A 14,731-nucleotide genomic window follows, 5' to 3' on the forward strand; every position below is an offset into this window, starting at 1 on the left:
AGAGACATAGAAGAGAGAAAGAGAAAAGAGGAAAAGCTCAGAGACAGGAGAGAGAAGAGAAGAGATGAGAGGGATGGGGTGGGGGGAGACAGAGACAGAGAGAGAGCATATGCGGTTCAAACTGGAAGGGTGGGGCAGCTGGGTAGCTCAGTGGATTGAGAGCCAGGCCTAGAGACGGGAGGTCCTGGGTTCAAATTCGGCCTCAGGTACTTCCCAGCTGTGTGACCCTGGGCAAGTCACTTGACCCCCATTGCCCACCCTTACCACTCTTCCACCAAGGAGCCAATACACAGAAGTTAAGGGTTTAAAAAACAGACAAACTGGAAGGGGCCTTGACAATTGTCTAGTTCCAAATGCCCTCTCTGTAGAAATGAGGAAACAACTGTAAACAACTGACCAGAAAAGGACTGGTGGATCTGAAATGGATCTTAAAATACTTTACCAACATTATAATTGGATTAGAATGCATTGAGCAAAACATTATGGTTTGGTTGTAACTTACTGTTGTCAGTCTCTGTTTTCCAGTCTCCTACGTAGACATGATTATTTTCTGGAATCCCTTGGGTGTGCGGGGGGGGGGGGAGTTTCAGTTTGGAACTTCTCCCCCTATACACCACACCTTTTCAGTCCAGTCACCATCCCAAAGTATTATGTTTGGAGTCACCCGAGAGATAAAACTCAGGATTTTGTAGGGTTTCAAGCTGGAATGGATCTCAGAGGTCATTCAATCTGGAGCTTTTGGTTTTAAAAGCAAACTGAGCCCCAGACTCATTACGTGACTCACTACGTAAGTGACAAAGCCAGGATTTGAACCCAGGTCTCCTGACACAATCCAGTGAGATTAAAATAAAAGAACAACTCATAGTATAGGTAGAATAATGGACTTTCCCCTTCTGGAGCAGTTGTCACACGCTGGCATCTTAACATGTGTTTCCTTAGATCTAGAAAGGAGATGGATTTCCTCATTTCCATATTACTGTAGAGAAAGGAGATGCTATTGGGTTCTGATTCTGCCACTTAGGACTTTTGTGACCCTGGAGAAGCCAGCCGGGTTTTCCATGCCTTAGTTCCTCCACTATCAGACAGGGGTAGGAGGCCATGGCTTGCCTCCTTCCATCCCTCCCAGGGCTGTGAGGATCAAATGAAGCTATCAACGTGAAAACCCTTGAAATAGCCTGGAGAAGGGGAGTGTGGAACCAAGATGGCAGAAAAGGTACATAGACTGGCCTGACCTCTACCAAATTACCCTCCAAACAACTTTGGTATAACACCTCAAAATGAATTCTGGGGTCACAGAGCCCACAAAAGGAAGAGATAACAAGTTACAAGGTAGACAGGAGGGGTCTATTGTACACTATAAGAGCAGAGTACAGAGCAGCACCCTTGGCAAACCATCCCATGCCCTGGAGTAGCTGGAATCAGCAGCAACAGCTTCCAGAGCTCTCGCTAAGGGGTTTGGACAACTAATCAGAAGATTACAGGGGTCCCTTTTCTGGCTCGGGGTGAAGAACTCTGTTGCTTTGTCCAAACTCAGATCTAGGTCCCAATCCCATGTCAAAGTTCCAGGGAGAGGAGGAGCACTGCTAGCACACCCATCAGCACTCATAGCTACAGAGGAGCAGGGGACCTGGTCAATGTTCCATTGGAACATTGGAAAAGAGTGCTTGTGGTCACAGGTTGGGAGTGTAACACAGGCAAGTCTCTTCGGATCATGCCATCTTGGGAGAATCAATACTTACAAATCCCCAGAGCTACAGAAAAGTGGAGGAGGTGGGAAGGGGAGTATTTGGACCGTACTCATAAGAATGAGCTCCAAGAGGGAAGAACATACACACTCATTTGAGTATAGAAATCTGTCTTACCCTACTGGAAAGTAGGAGGGGAAATGATAAGAGAGTGAGGGAGGGTGCTGATAGAAAGGGTAAGTTAGGGGAGGCAGTAATCAGAAGCAAAGGATGAGCAGGACGAAAGGAGAGAGAGCAGGATAAACAGGAGAGGAAATAGGATAGGGGGTAATCTTCAATATGGGCCTCATTTCTCAAATACATGGAGAAATGAGCCAAATGTATAAGAATACAAGTCATTCCCCAATTGATAAATGGTGTAAGGATAGAAAGAGACAATTCTCAGACAAAATAATTAAACCTATCTATAGGCATGTAAAAAATGCTCCCAATCACTATTCACTAGAGAAATGCAAATTAAAATAATTCTCAGGTACCAAGCCACACCTTTCAGATTGGCTATTATGACAGAAAAGGAAAGTGACAAAAGTTGGAGAGCATGTGGGAAAATTGAGACACTAATGCATTGTTTGTGGAGTTGTAAATTGATGTAACTATTACAGAGACCTATTTGGACCTATGTGCAAAGGGCTATAAAATGGTATATACCCTTTGACCAATCAATACTATTACTAGGTCTGTATCCCAAAGTGATAAAAAAAAAACAAAAAAAGAGGAACTATATGTACATAAATATTTATATCTGTTCTTTTTGTGGTAGCAAAGAATTGGAAACTGATAGGCTGTCCATCAGTTGGGGAATGGCTGAATAAGTTGTGATATGTGAGTGTAATGGAATTCTGTTGTGCTATAAGAAATGATTAATAGGAGGAGCTTAGAAAAACCTGGAAAGACTTACATGAACTGATGCAGAGTGCAGTGAGCAGAACCTGGAGAACATTGTTAATAGTTACAACAATATTATAAGAGGAACAACTGTGAATAACTTAGCTATTCTGAGCAATTCAATGATCTAAGACAATCACAAAGGACTCATTGACAAAAATGCCATCTGCTGCCAGAGAAAGAACTGATTCCAGACCAAAGCAAACTACATATGACTTTCTTGATTTTTTTGTGTATTCTTCTACAAAAGTATTACTATGGAAAAATGTTTTACATGATATTCACATGTAAAATCTTTATCATATTATTTGCCGTCTCAGTGAAGGGGAAAAGGGAGGGATAGAGGGAGAGAATCTATGACTCCAAATGAAAAAGGAATAACCCAAATGTTAAATATTGTTATTATATGTAATTGGGGAAAAATAAAATATTATAAAAAAAAAGAAATAGCTTAGAGGAGACTGGAGGCATGGAGGTCTATGTGGAAATAAATATAATAGTAGAGGCAGGAAGTATTGTGGCCCTGAGCTTGGGCAGTGGTCCTGTACTTGGAGAGAGGGGATTGATGGGGTACTTGCTTAGATGTAGGATGTGAAGAAGGCTGGAGAGGGAGACATGGAATTAGAATCAGAGAGTGGCTAGGTCCCAGGGCTGAAGATAGTTATGGTTTGTGGTAGGGCAAATGGATTCAAGAGTAGATGCCAGAGGCTTATCAGACTATTACAGGCTCTAGGTGGCAAAGGGAAGAAGGGATGACCAGAATGGGAGTGATGAACTTGAATAAATCTGGAGGTACCTTTGATTTAGAATTGGAGAACCTGGCTTTTGGATCTTGGCTCTGCCCCTTCTACCAGTGAGTTTTTATGCAAGTCCTGTCCTCTCTCTTGGCCTCAGTTTCTCCCTCTGTAAGATGAGGGTGTAGGACTAGATAGCTTCTGAGGTCCTTTCCAGCTTTAGATCTAGGATCCTACGTGTGACCTTAGAGAAGTCATTTGCTCTCCCTGGGCCTCAGTGTCCCCTTCTGTAAGATGAGGGCGTTGTGTTTTCTGGCCGCTGGGATCCCTTCTACCTCTAGACATGGTATCTTATATGTACCCACAGGGATGTCCCTCCCTCTCTCTAGGTCTCAGTTTCCTCCTTTGTAAAATCAAGACATTGGATTAGACCAGTGGTTCCCAAACTTTTTTGGCCTACTGCCCCCATTCCAGAAAAAAATATGACTTAGCGCCCTGTCACATACTATCGCCGCCCCCTTACAGTTATTCACCACCCCCAAATGCACCTGTGGCCATCACCGCCCTCCTGGATCTCTGCAGCACCCACCAGGGGGCGGTGGCACCCACTTTGGGAATCACTGGCCTAGAGTATACTTTTCGGCTGTAGCTCGAGCATCCTATCAGAATTGAGACTGAGAAGAACTGAAAGTTATGGTGAGAAGGTGTTTCACTGGTGTCTTTTTTTCTTTGTTTTTGTCCTAGGGGCTCTGGGAATATCATGGGTGAAATACTACTGTCAATATGAGAAGGAAACCAAGACGTTGACGATGACTCCCATGGAACAAAAACCAGGAGCTAAGCAGGTCTGGCCCTTTCTATTACTCTGCAGTCAGCATTAGTGACTTCTTTTTTTTTTAATTTAAATTTTATTTTTATTGTCACCTAAAACCCACTTCTATATTGGTCATTGTTGTAAGAACAAAGGAACACGTAACTAAAACCCTAACTACAACAGCATTCTCCATCAGAAGCTTTTCACGATTGTCCCAGATCAGTGCATTGCTGAGAGGAGCCAAGCTTTCACAGATGATCATTCAATATTGCTGTTACCATGCCTAAACATTAGTGACTTGTTTTGAGAAGAATCTACGCTGAATTGTGGTCGAGCTATCACCAGCAATCTTCCAATCAGTTTGCCCTTTGCTGCAACCTCTCCTTGGCACTTATCACATTCTGCCTTGTATCTTATTAATTTGGGTGTTCAGCATATCCAGGGATGTGCTGGTAAATGTTTAACAATCAGCTCTCCAAAAACAAGAAGTACTCATAACACACTGTTATACATTTTTAACATTTTTATTTAATACATTTATAATTTAATGCATGATTAACATTTTCTCCATTACTCTCTTGAGTGTAGACAATCAAGGTAATAGTAAATCAGGCCCTGATTTGTAGAATGTGCTAATTTGCAAAGTATAAATTCTCACATTGAACATTTCACAACCAGCTCTCCCAAGCAGGTTTGAGCTGGCTCCAGCACACGTCTGTTATGTCCTGTCCATAGACTGTAAGCTTCTTGCGAGCAGGGACTGTTTCAGAGCAGTTTTTCTATCCATTCAGAGCACGGTTTGGTGCTTGGATAAATCAGTGACTTTTCTACACGGGCGCCTCTCTCTGGAGATGTGTCCTCCAGTCCTGACTTTCTGTATGTAGTGTGACCACAGCATTCACCCATTTGACAGTAATTTCGAATAGGGGAATATTTGTGGGGAAAGATAATGACCTCCATTTTGGAGCTGTCGAGTTTGAAATGCATGTAGGACGCCCAGTGTGCAGTATCCAAAAGGCAATTGGCAAAGATGTGATACTGGCTCAGAAGCGATGCTGGGGCTGGAAATATACATCTGGGAATCCCGAACAGCAAGGGAATAACTGGATACAGGAGAGCTGAGGAGATCCCCAAGTGAGGCAAAGAGCAGAGGACTTGGGACAGAGCTCAGTTGGACACCTACTGTTGGCGGGCATCACCCAGCTGGAGAACCAACAAAGGAAACTGAGAATGAGTCTTTGGACAGTTAGGAGAACTAGAAGAACCTCATGAGAACCTAGAGAAGAGAGATCATCCAGGATGAGAGGGTAACAGTTTCAAGAGAGATCAAGAATGATGGGGATTGAGAAAAGGACAGCGTGCCATTGGATTTCTTCTACTCTCTTCATCCTATCCCATCTACTCTCTTCACTTTCCAGCCAATAGAATGACTGTAAAGATGAGTCGTCCATAGAATGGCATTGCTAACACACTCTTTCTGGTTCTGGTCATCCATGATGCCTACATAGTGCATGTGCAAATTTTTCTGCTAAAGACTTTGTAGCTATGGGGAACGGAGGTTTATTAGTCAGTAGCTCTTCATATTCTCTCCTCCCTTTGGCTGGCAACAGTAAGGTCTTAAGACCTTTTCCCAAGAGTCTTCTCTGGCTTGGTCAGGATCCTCCCCGCTCTAGGATACCTCATGTATGAATCAAGCCTTCCCAGTTGTGGCGCCTCCAGCACAGACATCCTTTATGTATATTTGGTCGAGTCCAGCTCTTCTTCACATCTTGGGTTCCTTTAGTATCATTTCTCTTTCTTCATGTAGCACATCAGGGCCCATCATGCCAAATCCAAATGGGGTTTGATAGCAAAAAGAGCTCGGTCTAAAAATCCTTATAGGACTTGCCATTTGTCATCGGTTCTTGTTCTTATTTCTAGTTTTATCCCGAAATGGCTGAAGGATCATTTTTCTTGGTTGAGTGTCTGAACGACACTTTCTCAAAACTAATTTCCCCCTCTAGTTTTACTCAGTGTCCCATGGAGTGATACTACTCACATTCTCCTACTATCGTCTTCTGTTAGCTAGAATTGATGAGTTTAAGACTATACTGGTGTTGTCTTTTGCTTCTGTGACCTTCCACTTGGCAAGGAGATCAAGGCATTTCCTAGGGCAGTGATGGGCCAACTTTTGAAAGAGGGGGCCAAAGGAAAGGCAGTGGTCATCTGTCAGTCAGTTTCTAAGGCGACTCTTTCCAAGTTTCATTGTATTGTATCTGTCCGCTTAGGAGTAATGTCGAGGGACTGGATAGAACATTTCAGGGGGCCACATCTGGCCCGCGGGCTGTAGTTTGCCCATCACTGTCCTGGGGTGTTTTTTAAAAATCTCTTACCTTTTGTCTTCATATTGATACTAAGTATTGGTTCCAAGGCAGAAGAGTGGTAGGGACTAGGCAATGGGGGCTAAGGAACTTACCCATGGTCACCCTGGCTAGGAAGTATCTGAGGCCAACTTTGAACCCAGGACCTCCTATCTCCAGGTCTAGCTCTATCCACTTAGTCACACTGCTAGTAGGTTCTTGGGGCAGGATTTTAACTCAGGCCTTTCTGACTCTAACCCTAACCTTCTCTCCACTGTGATGCCCAGCCACCCGTACGGATAAGCGTGAAGCTTCTGTATTTTCTTCCCAGCTTTGAGCCTCTCTCATTTTTTGTATTTGAGCCATATTTTCCAACATCTTTTTCACCAACCTCCCCTATACTTATCTTCTCATTGAAACCATTGTTAAGCTATTCATTGATTTAATTTTAGAGGGGCTTACTGTATCTTCCATAGAATTCCCTTACTTTCTTATCTTTGCCACTAATGGCGCATAAACTATAATTGTTTTATTTTTTTTTTCATTTTTTTAAACCCTTAACTTCTGTGTATTGGCTCCAAGGCAGAAGAGTGGTAAGGGTGGGCCATGGGGGTCAAGTGACTTGCCCAGGGTCACCCGGCTGGGAGGTGTCTGAGGTCAAATTTGAACCTGGGACCTCCTGTCTCTAGGTCTGGCTCTCCATCCACTGAGCTACCCAGCTGCCCCCTATTTTATTTTATTTTTAAAATAAAACCCTCACCTTCCATCTTGGAGTCAACACTGTGTATTGGCTCCTAGGTGGAAGAGTGGTAAGGGTGGGCAATGGGGGTCAAGTGACTTGCCCAGGGTCACCCAGCTGGGAAGTGTCTGAGGCCAGATTTGAACCCGGGACCTCCCATCTCTAGGCCTGGCTCTCAATCCACTGAGCCACCCAGCTGCCCCCACTATAATTGTTTTTTTTTTATTTTAAACCCTTAACTTCTGTGTATTGACTTATAGGTGGAAGAGTGGTAGGGGTAGGCAATGGGGGTCAAGTGACTTGCCCAGGGTCACACAGCTGGGAAGTGTCTGAGGCCGGATTTGAACCTAGGACCTCCCGTCTCTAGGCTTGGCTCTCAATCCACCAAGCTACCCAGCTGCCCCACTATAATCGTTTTGATAATGGTCTCCCTTCAATCCCAGATGACCAGATGGTCCCTGAAATGATGTTTTGGAGGATGGTACACACTATTGACTTATTTCTTTACTTTTTATTTTGAATTTTATTACTTATTTGTACTCTGACTCTTTGATTTGACTTTCCAAAGAGACCTGTTTGCTCTCCTTCCATTTTTCATTTTGGCTTACGTTCTATGGTGATAAAGGCAAGATTGAGTTGCTTCCAATCTTCTGCCATGGCCCTGGCTGAGCAGCTCATGCTTTGGGGAGCTCTCCTTGGTGCTTAGCATAGTCTTTCTTGTACCTGAGTTATGTCTGTGCCTGGCATTCTCTTAGCGGCCCTCCTGATGCAGCGTGTGCGCTCCTTAGAAGCAGGCCCCGTGCCGCAGCCATCGGCGGATCTCTGTGAACGGTTGCTGGTCTCACTGGCCTCCAAGTGTGCTCACCCAACCCAGACCACCCCACATCCTAAGCTTCAAATGACGCTCCGAGTTTTCACACTGTCTGTGGGTTTCATGGGCTCCCAGGCATCACTCTGCGATCTCGTTTGTAAGCAGCCTACCTTGGCCCTCCTGACACTGAGCTTTGAAGATAGAGTTTAGACGTTGGTTATTCGTGCCAGATAGAAAAGAAGTGAAGGCCGAAGGCGACGCGGAAGTTTCCTGCTCTTAGGCAGCAAGGAGGGTAAGGGCCAGGCCCATCCTAGGCCTTGTTACAATTAAAATGATCTCGAGAGACCGAATTTGGGGCAAGAATAGAAGTTTATTGATTCTGTCGGGTTTATCGGTTAGGCCAGCATCATAAGCGATCATGTGATCTAGTTCCCCATGGCGCTCTCGGGACCGGGTTCACTCAAGCTGGGTCAGGCAGCCTAATAATCAAGTAGACTTTTAGGAGCTCATTGTTCAGCCTTGACCATCTCAAGACATTCTTTAATTGTGATAGCTAATTAAGAGGTGGCCCATCAATCTATCCATCTCTTCATACCTAAATCATGGGGAACGAGTACACAGGGAAAGAACCCTCATCCCCTTAGCCCAGGGATGGGCCAACTTTTTTTTTAACCCCTTAACTTCTGTGTATTGGCTCCTAGGTAGAAGAGTGGGAAGGGTGGGCCATGGGGGTCAAGTGACTTGCCCAGGGTCACCCAGCTGGGAAGTGTCTGAGGCCGGATTTGAACCCAGGACCTCCCGTCTCTAGGCCTGGCTCTCAATCCACTGAGCTACCCAGCTGCCCCCAATGGGCCAACTTTTTACAGAGTGGGCCAAACAAAAGGCAATGCTCCTCTGTCAGTCTGTTTCTAAGGCAATTCTTTCCAAGTTTCATTGTATCATGTCCTACTCATTGTATCTATCAGATTAGGAAGAATGTCCCACAACCCGATAGAACATTTCAGGGGGCCGCATCTGGCCCACCAGCCATATAGTTTGCCCATCACTGCCTTAGATTATTAAACAAATTCTGGTGCAAAGGAAGCCATTCCTTGAGATTCCCAAGGACAAAGAAAATGCATAAAGCAGCAGACTGGACAGTATCAGACCCAGACAGAGGAATTCCCAGCAATCCTTGATATGGATGGATTCATACAGTATGTAAAAAATACATTTTTACATCTCGAAAATGGGACAGTGATGCAAACTATGACTAGATATGGTCAGGTTTGAGGTGGGATGGGCTGTGTCAAGTAAGTCCAACCCCCTCTGTTAGAGATAAGGGAATCCAAGGGAGTTAAGTGAGTGGTCCAGGGTCATACATAGAATCTTTGATTTAGTCCAGTGATTCCCAAAGTGGGCGCCAGCGCCCCCTGGTGGGTATTGCAGCAATCCGGGGTGAGCGGTGATGGCCACAGGTGCATTTGGGGGCGGCGAATAACCATAAGGGGGTGGCGATAGTATGTGACAGGGCGCTAAGTCATATTTTTTCTGGAACGGGGGCGGCAGCCCAAAAAAGTTTGGGAACCATTGGTTTAGAGAAAGGGAAGGAATAGGCATTTATTAACCACTTACTGTGAACCCAGAACTATGCTAGATACCACAAATATTAGTTTGTTTGAGGCCTTCTATTTTACAGATGAGGAAATAGCCCCAAGGATGGATGCGAAGTTCCTTGCTTATGACCACATGGGTAACAAATGAAGAACCAATTCACCTTCCACGCCTCGCATCCAAATTCACTCTACCTCATTGCCCTTACAGTGGGCGTACCTGGTTTTATGCCAGCCCAGTTTATGAAAGCCTAGATGTGTAAAAGAGAATCAATCGGGGTAGCTCTCTAGGTAGAGCACCAGGCCTGGAGTTGGGAAGACTTGGGTTCAAATGTGGCCTCAGACACTTCCTAGCCATGTGACCCTGGGCAAGTCACTTAACCCTGATTGCCTTAGCCCTTGATGCTCTTGATACTAAGACAGAAGGTAGGGGTTTAGAAAAAAGAGAGAATCAATCAATACGCATTTTTAGGCACCTACTATGTGCCATGCAGCTATGTGGTGCTGTAGTGGATAGAGCACTTGAGTTTGGGCCAGGAAGACCCAAGTTCAAATCTACCCTCTGACACTTATAAGCTGTATGCCCCTAGGCAAATCACTTACCCCGTTGACCTCAGTCTCCTCGTGTATAAAACAAGCTGGAGAAGGAAATGGCTAACCAGTATCTCTGCCAAGAAAATTCCAAATGGGGTCGAGAAGAGTCAAGACGGCACTGAACCCCCTGGGTAACAACCGTATATATCAAGCATCGTTCTAGTTATTTTCAACATAGAGACAAAAGTGAAACACTGAGGGATAAGGCAGAATGGGCGAGTAGCTCCTTTACCCAAGGATCTACTGTGATTGATAATTTCAATCCATCTCCATGTTGCTTTTAATGATGATATTTATTATGGTTTATATATTGTGGAATCGTTCTTCTTCTTATTGTAATTTAAAATCATAATTGAAATCCATCTCCACGATGCTTTTGAATAACGGTTACTGTGACAAAAATGCTTTGTAAACCTGAAACTTATGGAAACTATAAGGAAACCGAGCAATAGTGAAAATGTGACTTATTTTCCAAAAATTCACAATCCAGTCAACTTTTTTCAGGAACGCGGCTGTTGCCGAAAGGAAGGTGTCTCCTCCTTAGTAGATAGAGGGCTGGAGTTGAGGAGTCCAGAAGACCCGAGTTCAAATCCCACTTCAGACATTTACTGATTGGATGATCCGGAATAATAACTTTGCCCCATCCTCAGTTTCCTCATCAATAAAATGGGGGTGATAATAGTATTTACCTTTCTTGGTTCTTGTGAGATTCATACACACACACACACACGTATATATATATTATATTTGTAATATATGTATGTGTGTGTGTATATGTATACAGAAAGTACATTGCAATCCTCATGGTAGTATATAAGCATTATTAAAAAAAAATTTTTTTTATAACCCTTAACTTCTTTGTATTGGCTCCTTGGTGGAAGAGTGGTCAGGGTGGGCCATGGGGGTCAAGTGACTTGCCCAGGGTCACCCAGCTGGGAAGTGTCTGAGGCCAGATCTGAACCCAGGACCTCCCGTCTCTAGGCCTGACTCTCCATCCACTGAGCTACCCAGCTGCCTCCTATAAGCATTATTATTATGACTACTACTACTACTACTATTATGATAACTCCGGCTAGCCAGGTTCTTTTTTTTTTTAGATTTTTACTCAAGTTCTTTAAAGATTTAATCTCATCTCTTCCCCTTCTTCAAGGTCTAGCTGACATTTAGAGAAGAGCAAGAAGATGACGGGTCCTTTTGCCAATAAACATTGGCTTTCTTTGGGTTGGAAAAACTGCAGGATCTTTTCTGGTTGGACCCATGGGAGGTTGGGCCCCTTTCGGAGTCCGCACAGTCACATGGCCTGTTTCCATGGGGAAGTGTTTAAATGTGCCTCTCTTCTCCTTTGAAGCCTCCCTTCTCTCAGGACCTCCAAAGCACCCTGGGGCCTAAGGGCTTTTACTCTGTTGAATTGCTTACTAAAAAAATCCTGCCAGACCTACTTGTGTGCCTTGCTATTCATGAGCCTTGGGCGGTGGGAGGGGCAGAGGATTCTAGGGGCCGGGGAACAGCTCCGGCTGAGGGGAGGGAGGATTGGGGTTAGAAGGTGGTGCGTGGAGGGACCAGGGCCCAAATTTGACCCAGTGAGGTCTACCTGCTTATCGGAGTCCATGCCCTGCTTTGGCTGGATGCAAATCAGAAACAGCGATTCATTCGAGTGGGTAAAGAATGGAGAACTTACCATTTGGCGTTGAACCACAACATTTCTGCTCCGGCTAGAATGTAGATTTTGGAGGGGGAAGAGTATATGCCAAGGACACCGTGGTTTAGGAGCCACGTATACCAGAAACCGCTGTGCCTCTGATAGGCTCTGGCATCAGGGTGGCACCCCTGTGACTGTCTCTGGTCACTTGCAAAATAGTAAGAATTTAGCTGGGTATGAATGGGTAAAGAGAGGCACCTCTTGCTAGGGCCATCCATAGCCCTGATTTGTCATTGACTATAGATGATGAGAAGGGATTGGAGGCTGCTGTCAGTGGCAGGACCAAAGTTCACATTCATCTCTAGTCTATTCCCTGTGCCCCAAGTCCCAGGATTGGTTAAAATGTCTTTAGAGTGCCTACTTTGCCTACTGATTCGGGCATAAAGTAGACACTCCTTTGATCGCTTGAAGGTGAGAAGGCAAGAGTAGGGAAAAACTCAAATTCTGCTTTTTCCTAGAACTCCTGGGTTAAGGTCAGCCCTGAATCAGAGAGAGGATGGGGCACTAATAGATTTTTTTTCTTTAAACCCTCACCTTCCATACTAGAATCAATACTGGGTATTGGCTCCAAGGCAGGAGAGCAGTAAGGGCTAGGCAATGGGGGTCAAGTGACTTGCCCAGGGTCACCCAGCTGGGAAGTGTCTGAGGCCAGATTTGAACCCAGGACCTCCCATCTCTAGGCCTGGCTCTCCATCCACTGAGCCACCCAGAATGCCCCCTCTCACAGGTTTTTTTTTAAACCCTTAACTTCTGTGTATTGGTTCCTTGGTGGAAGAGCGGTAAGGGTGGGCAATGGGGGTCAAGCGACTTGCCCAGGGTCACCCAGCTGGGAAGTGTCTGAGGCCAGATTTGAACCCAGGACCTCCCGTCTCTAGGCCTGACTCTCAATCCACTGAGCTACCCAGCTGCCCCTATCACTAATAGATTTTAAAAGGGTGACAGTCACAGCTACTTGGTGATGCTTATTGTTATTATATACTATGAATAATTAATATAACATGATAGTTAATATGATTATGCTCTCGTTTCCTTGCTAAATGATGTTTGCCTATCAACTCTTTGCTAAGAGTATATGCTGCAAAAGCTACTCAAGAATGTTTTTTTTGCTCCGGTAGAAGCCAATTTTTTTGCTCCACTATGCTAAGGTAACATGATTTGGGCACATTGAATTGTAGCAAATTCAAAAGAGAAGCTGAAGTTTTGCCTATGAGTGGGGGCTCAGAGCAGAGCTCTCACTGAGTACATTCATGTATCTACAAATCCCTTGTCTTCCTCTAGAACAGAGGGTCTGAAACAGGACAGCCCATGGGCTAAGTGTCATCCACAGCACCGCCAAGTGGGGACCCAAACCACATGAACGTGTACTTGGGAAATATTTAATGAAATAAATCAAGGTGTATTAAAGCATTTATACCATTTCATTTTAAAATTCAGTCCCGCAGGATCCTTAAGGTAGATTCTTGCCCACCACCAGGGATTAATGGTCCTCGTTTCACATCACTGGGGTAGAACTTTGGTCTTCAAACTTTCTGGAGTGCCCATCCCTATTGGTTCAAAAAATAAGTTTGAGCAGCAAATTCATGTTTATTTACTTATAAGCATATATTAGGATATATATTATGGTATATATATAGTTTACATACTATATCATATATCTTACCATGTCAGTAAATTATAAGAATACTCAAAATTTAAATTAAACAAGATGAGTTCTTTAGTTGTGACCAATCACTTGTGACCCAATTTGGGATTTTCTTGTTAAAGATATTGGAGTAGTTTGCCATTTCCTTCTCCCGCATGTTTTAGAGGTGAAGAAACTGAGGCAAACAGGGTTTGTCTAGCCCAGCGGTTCCCAACCTTTTTTGGCCTGCCGCCCCCTTTCCAGAAAAAATATTCCTTAGCCCCCTGGAAATTAATTTAAAAAAAAAATTAATAGCAATTAATAGGAAAGATCAATGCACCTGTGGCCATCAACGCCGCACTGGATCGCTGCAGCACCCACCAGGGGGCAGTGGCGTCCACTTTGGGAATCACTGCTCTAGAGTCACAGGCTACGAAGTATCTGAGGCCATATTTGAACTCCAGGCTTGCTGACTCCAAGCCGGATGTTCTATCCACTGTACCGCCTTGCTGCCCCAAGCAGAGACAGATGAGATAAATGCTCTTTTAAAGTAATTGCTAATTATATTTATGAATAGCTCAGGAAACGTCTTTATTCCCACTAAAGATATATTTTTGGTGAGAACAATGGAATCGAATAGGATCTATCCTTTTGGAAAGCCTCATATGAACCCTTTATGATCCATCAGTTAGAAGGTCTGGTTCTCAGTTCACTGGTGAAGGAGCTAAGCTGTGGAAGCGAGGGTCTGCCATCGCCCACCACCCAGCTGGGAAGGGAAGGGCTCAGGACACTTGTGTGTTTCTAAAGCTCTTTGTCTTAGAGTGATTTTTTACATAATCAAATTCTGGCGCCACCCTGCCCCCCACCCCCACAGTTTCCCCATGGCCTCGTTGGCTCATGACCGAACATCTGTCCGTGGGGATTCCTGGCCTTTTCTGAATTCTGCTGAGGGAAGTGGGGGCTTCAGGCTAGTCAACTTCCACAAGCATTTTTGTGTTGGATGAAATGAAGTCCCAAGGGTCAGCCTTTCACTCCTAGCCTCCACAGCTGGGAGCTGGCCTGAGCTTTACTCCTTCCTGTCTTTTTCCAAGGATGTAGGGACCATGATGGAATTGTCCAAGGCAGCATCAGTGGCTGAGAGTTAGCAGAAGAGAAAAG

General features: G+C 44.6%; 1 protein-coding gene across 1 annotated transcript in view; it reads left to right on the forward strand.

Moving 5' to 3' along the window:
• The window catches only part of OPHN1 (oligophrenin 1), a 195,844-nt gene that overhangs the window by 62,148 nt on the left and 118,965 nt on the right, over positions 1-14,731 (forward strand). The window contains exon 10 of the mRNA XM_044682887.1: positions 4,109-4,209. Coding sequence (XP_044538822.1) covers positions 4,109-4,209 — 101 coding nt within the window. The remainder of the gene's footprint in view (positions 1-4,108; positions 4,210-14,731) is intronic.

Source organism: Gracilinanus agilis, chromosome X (assembly GCF_016433145.1).
Source record: "Gracilinanus agilis isolate LMUSP501 chromosome X, AgileGrace, whole genome shotgun sequence".
In the NCBI taxonomy this organism is placed as follows: Eukaryota; Metazoa; Chordata; class Mammalia; order Didelphimorphia; family Didelphidae; genus Gracilinanus; species Gracilinanus agilis.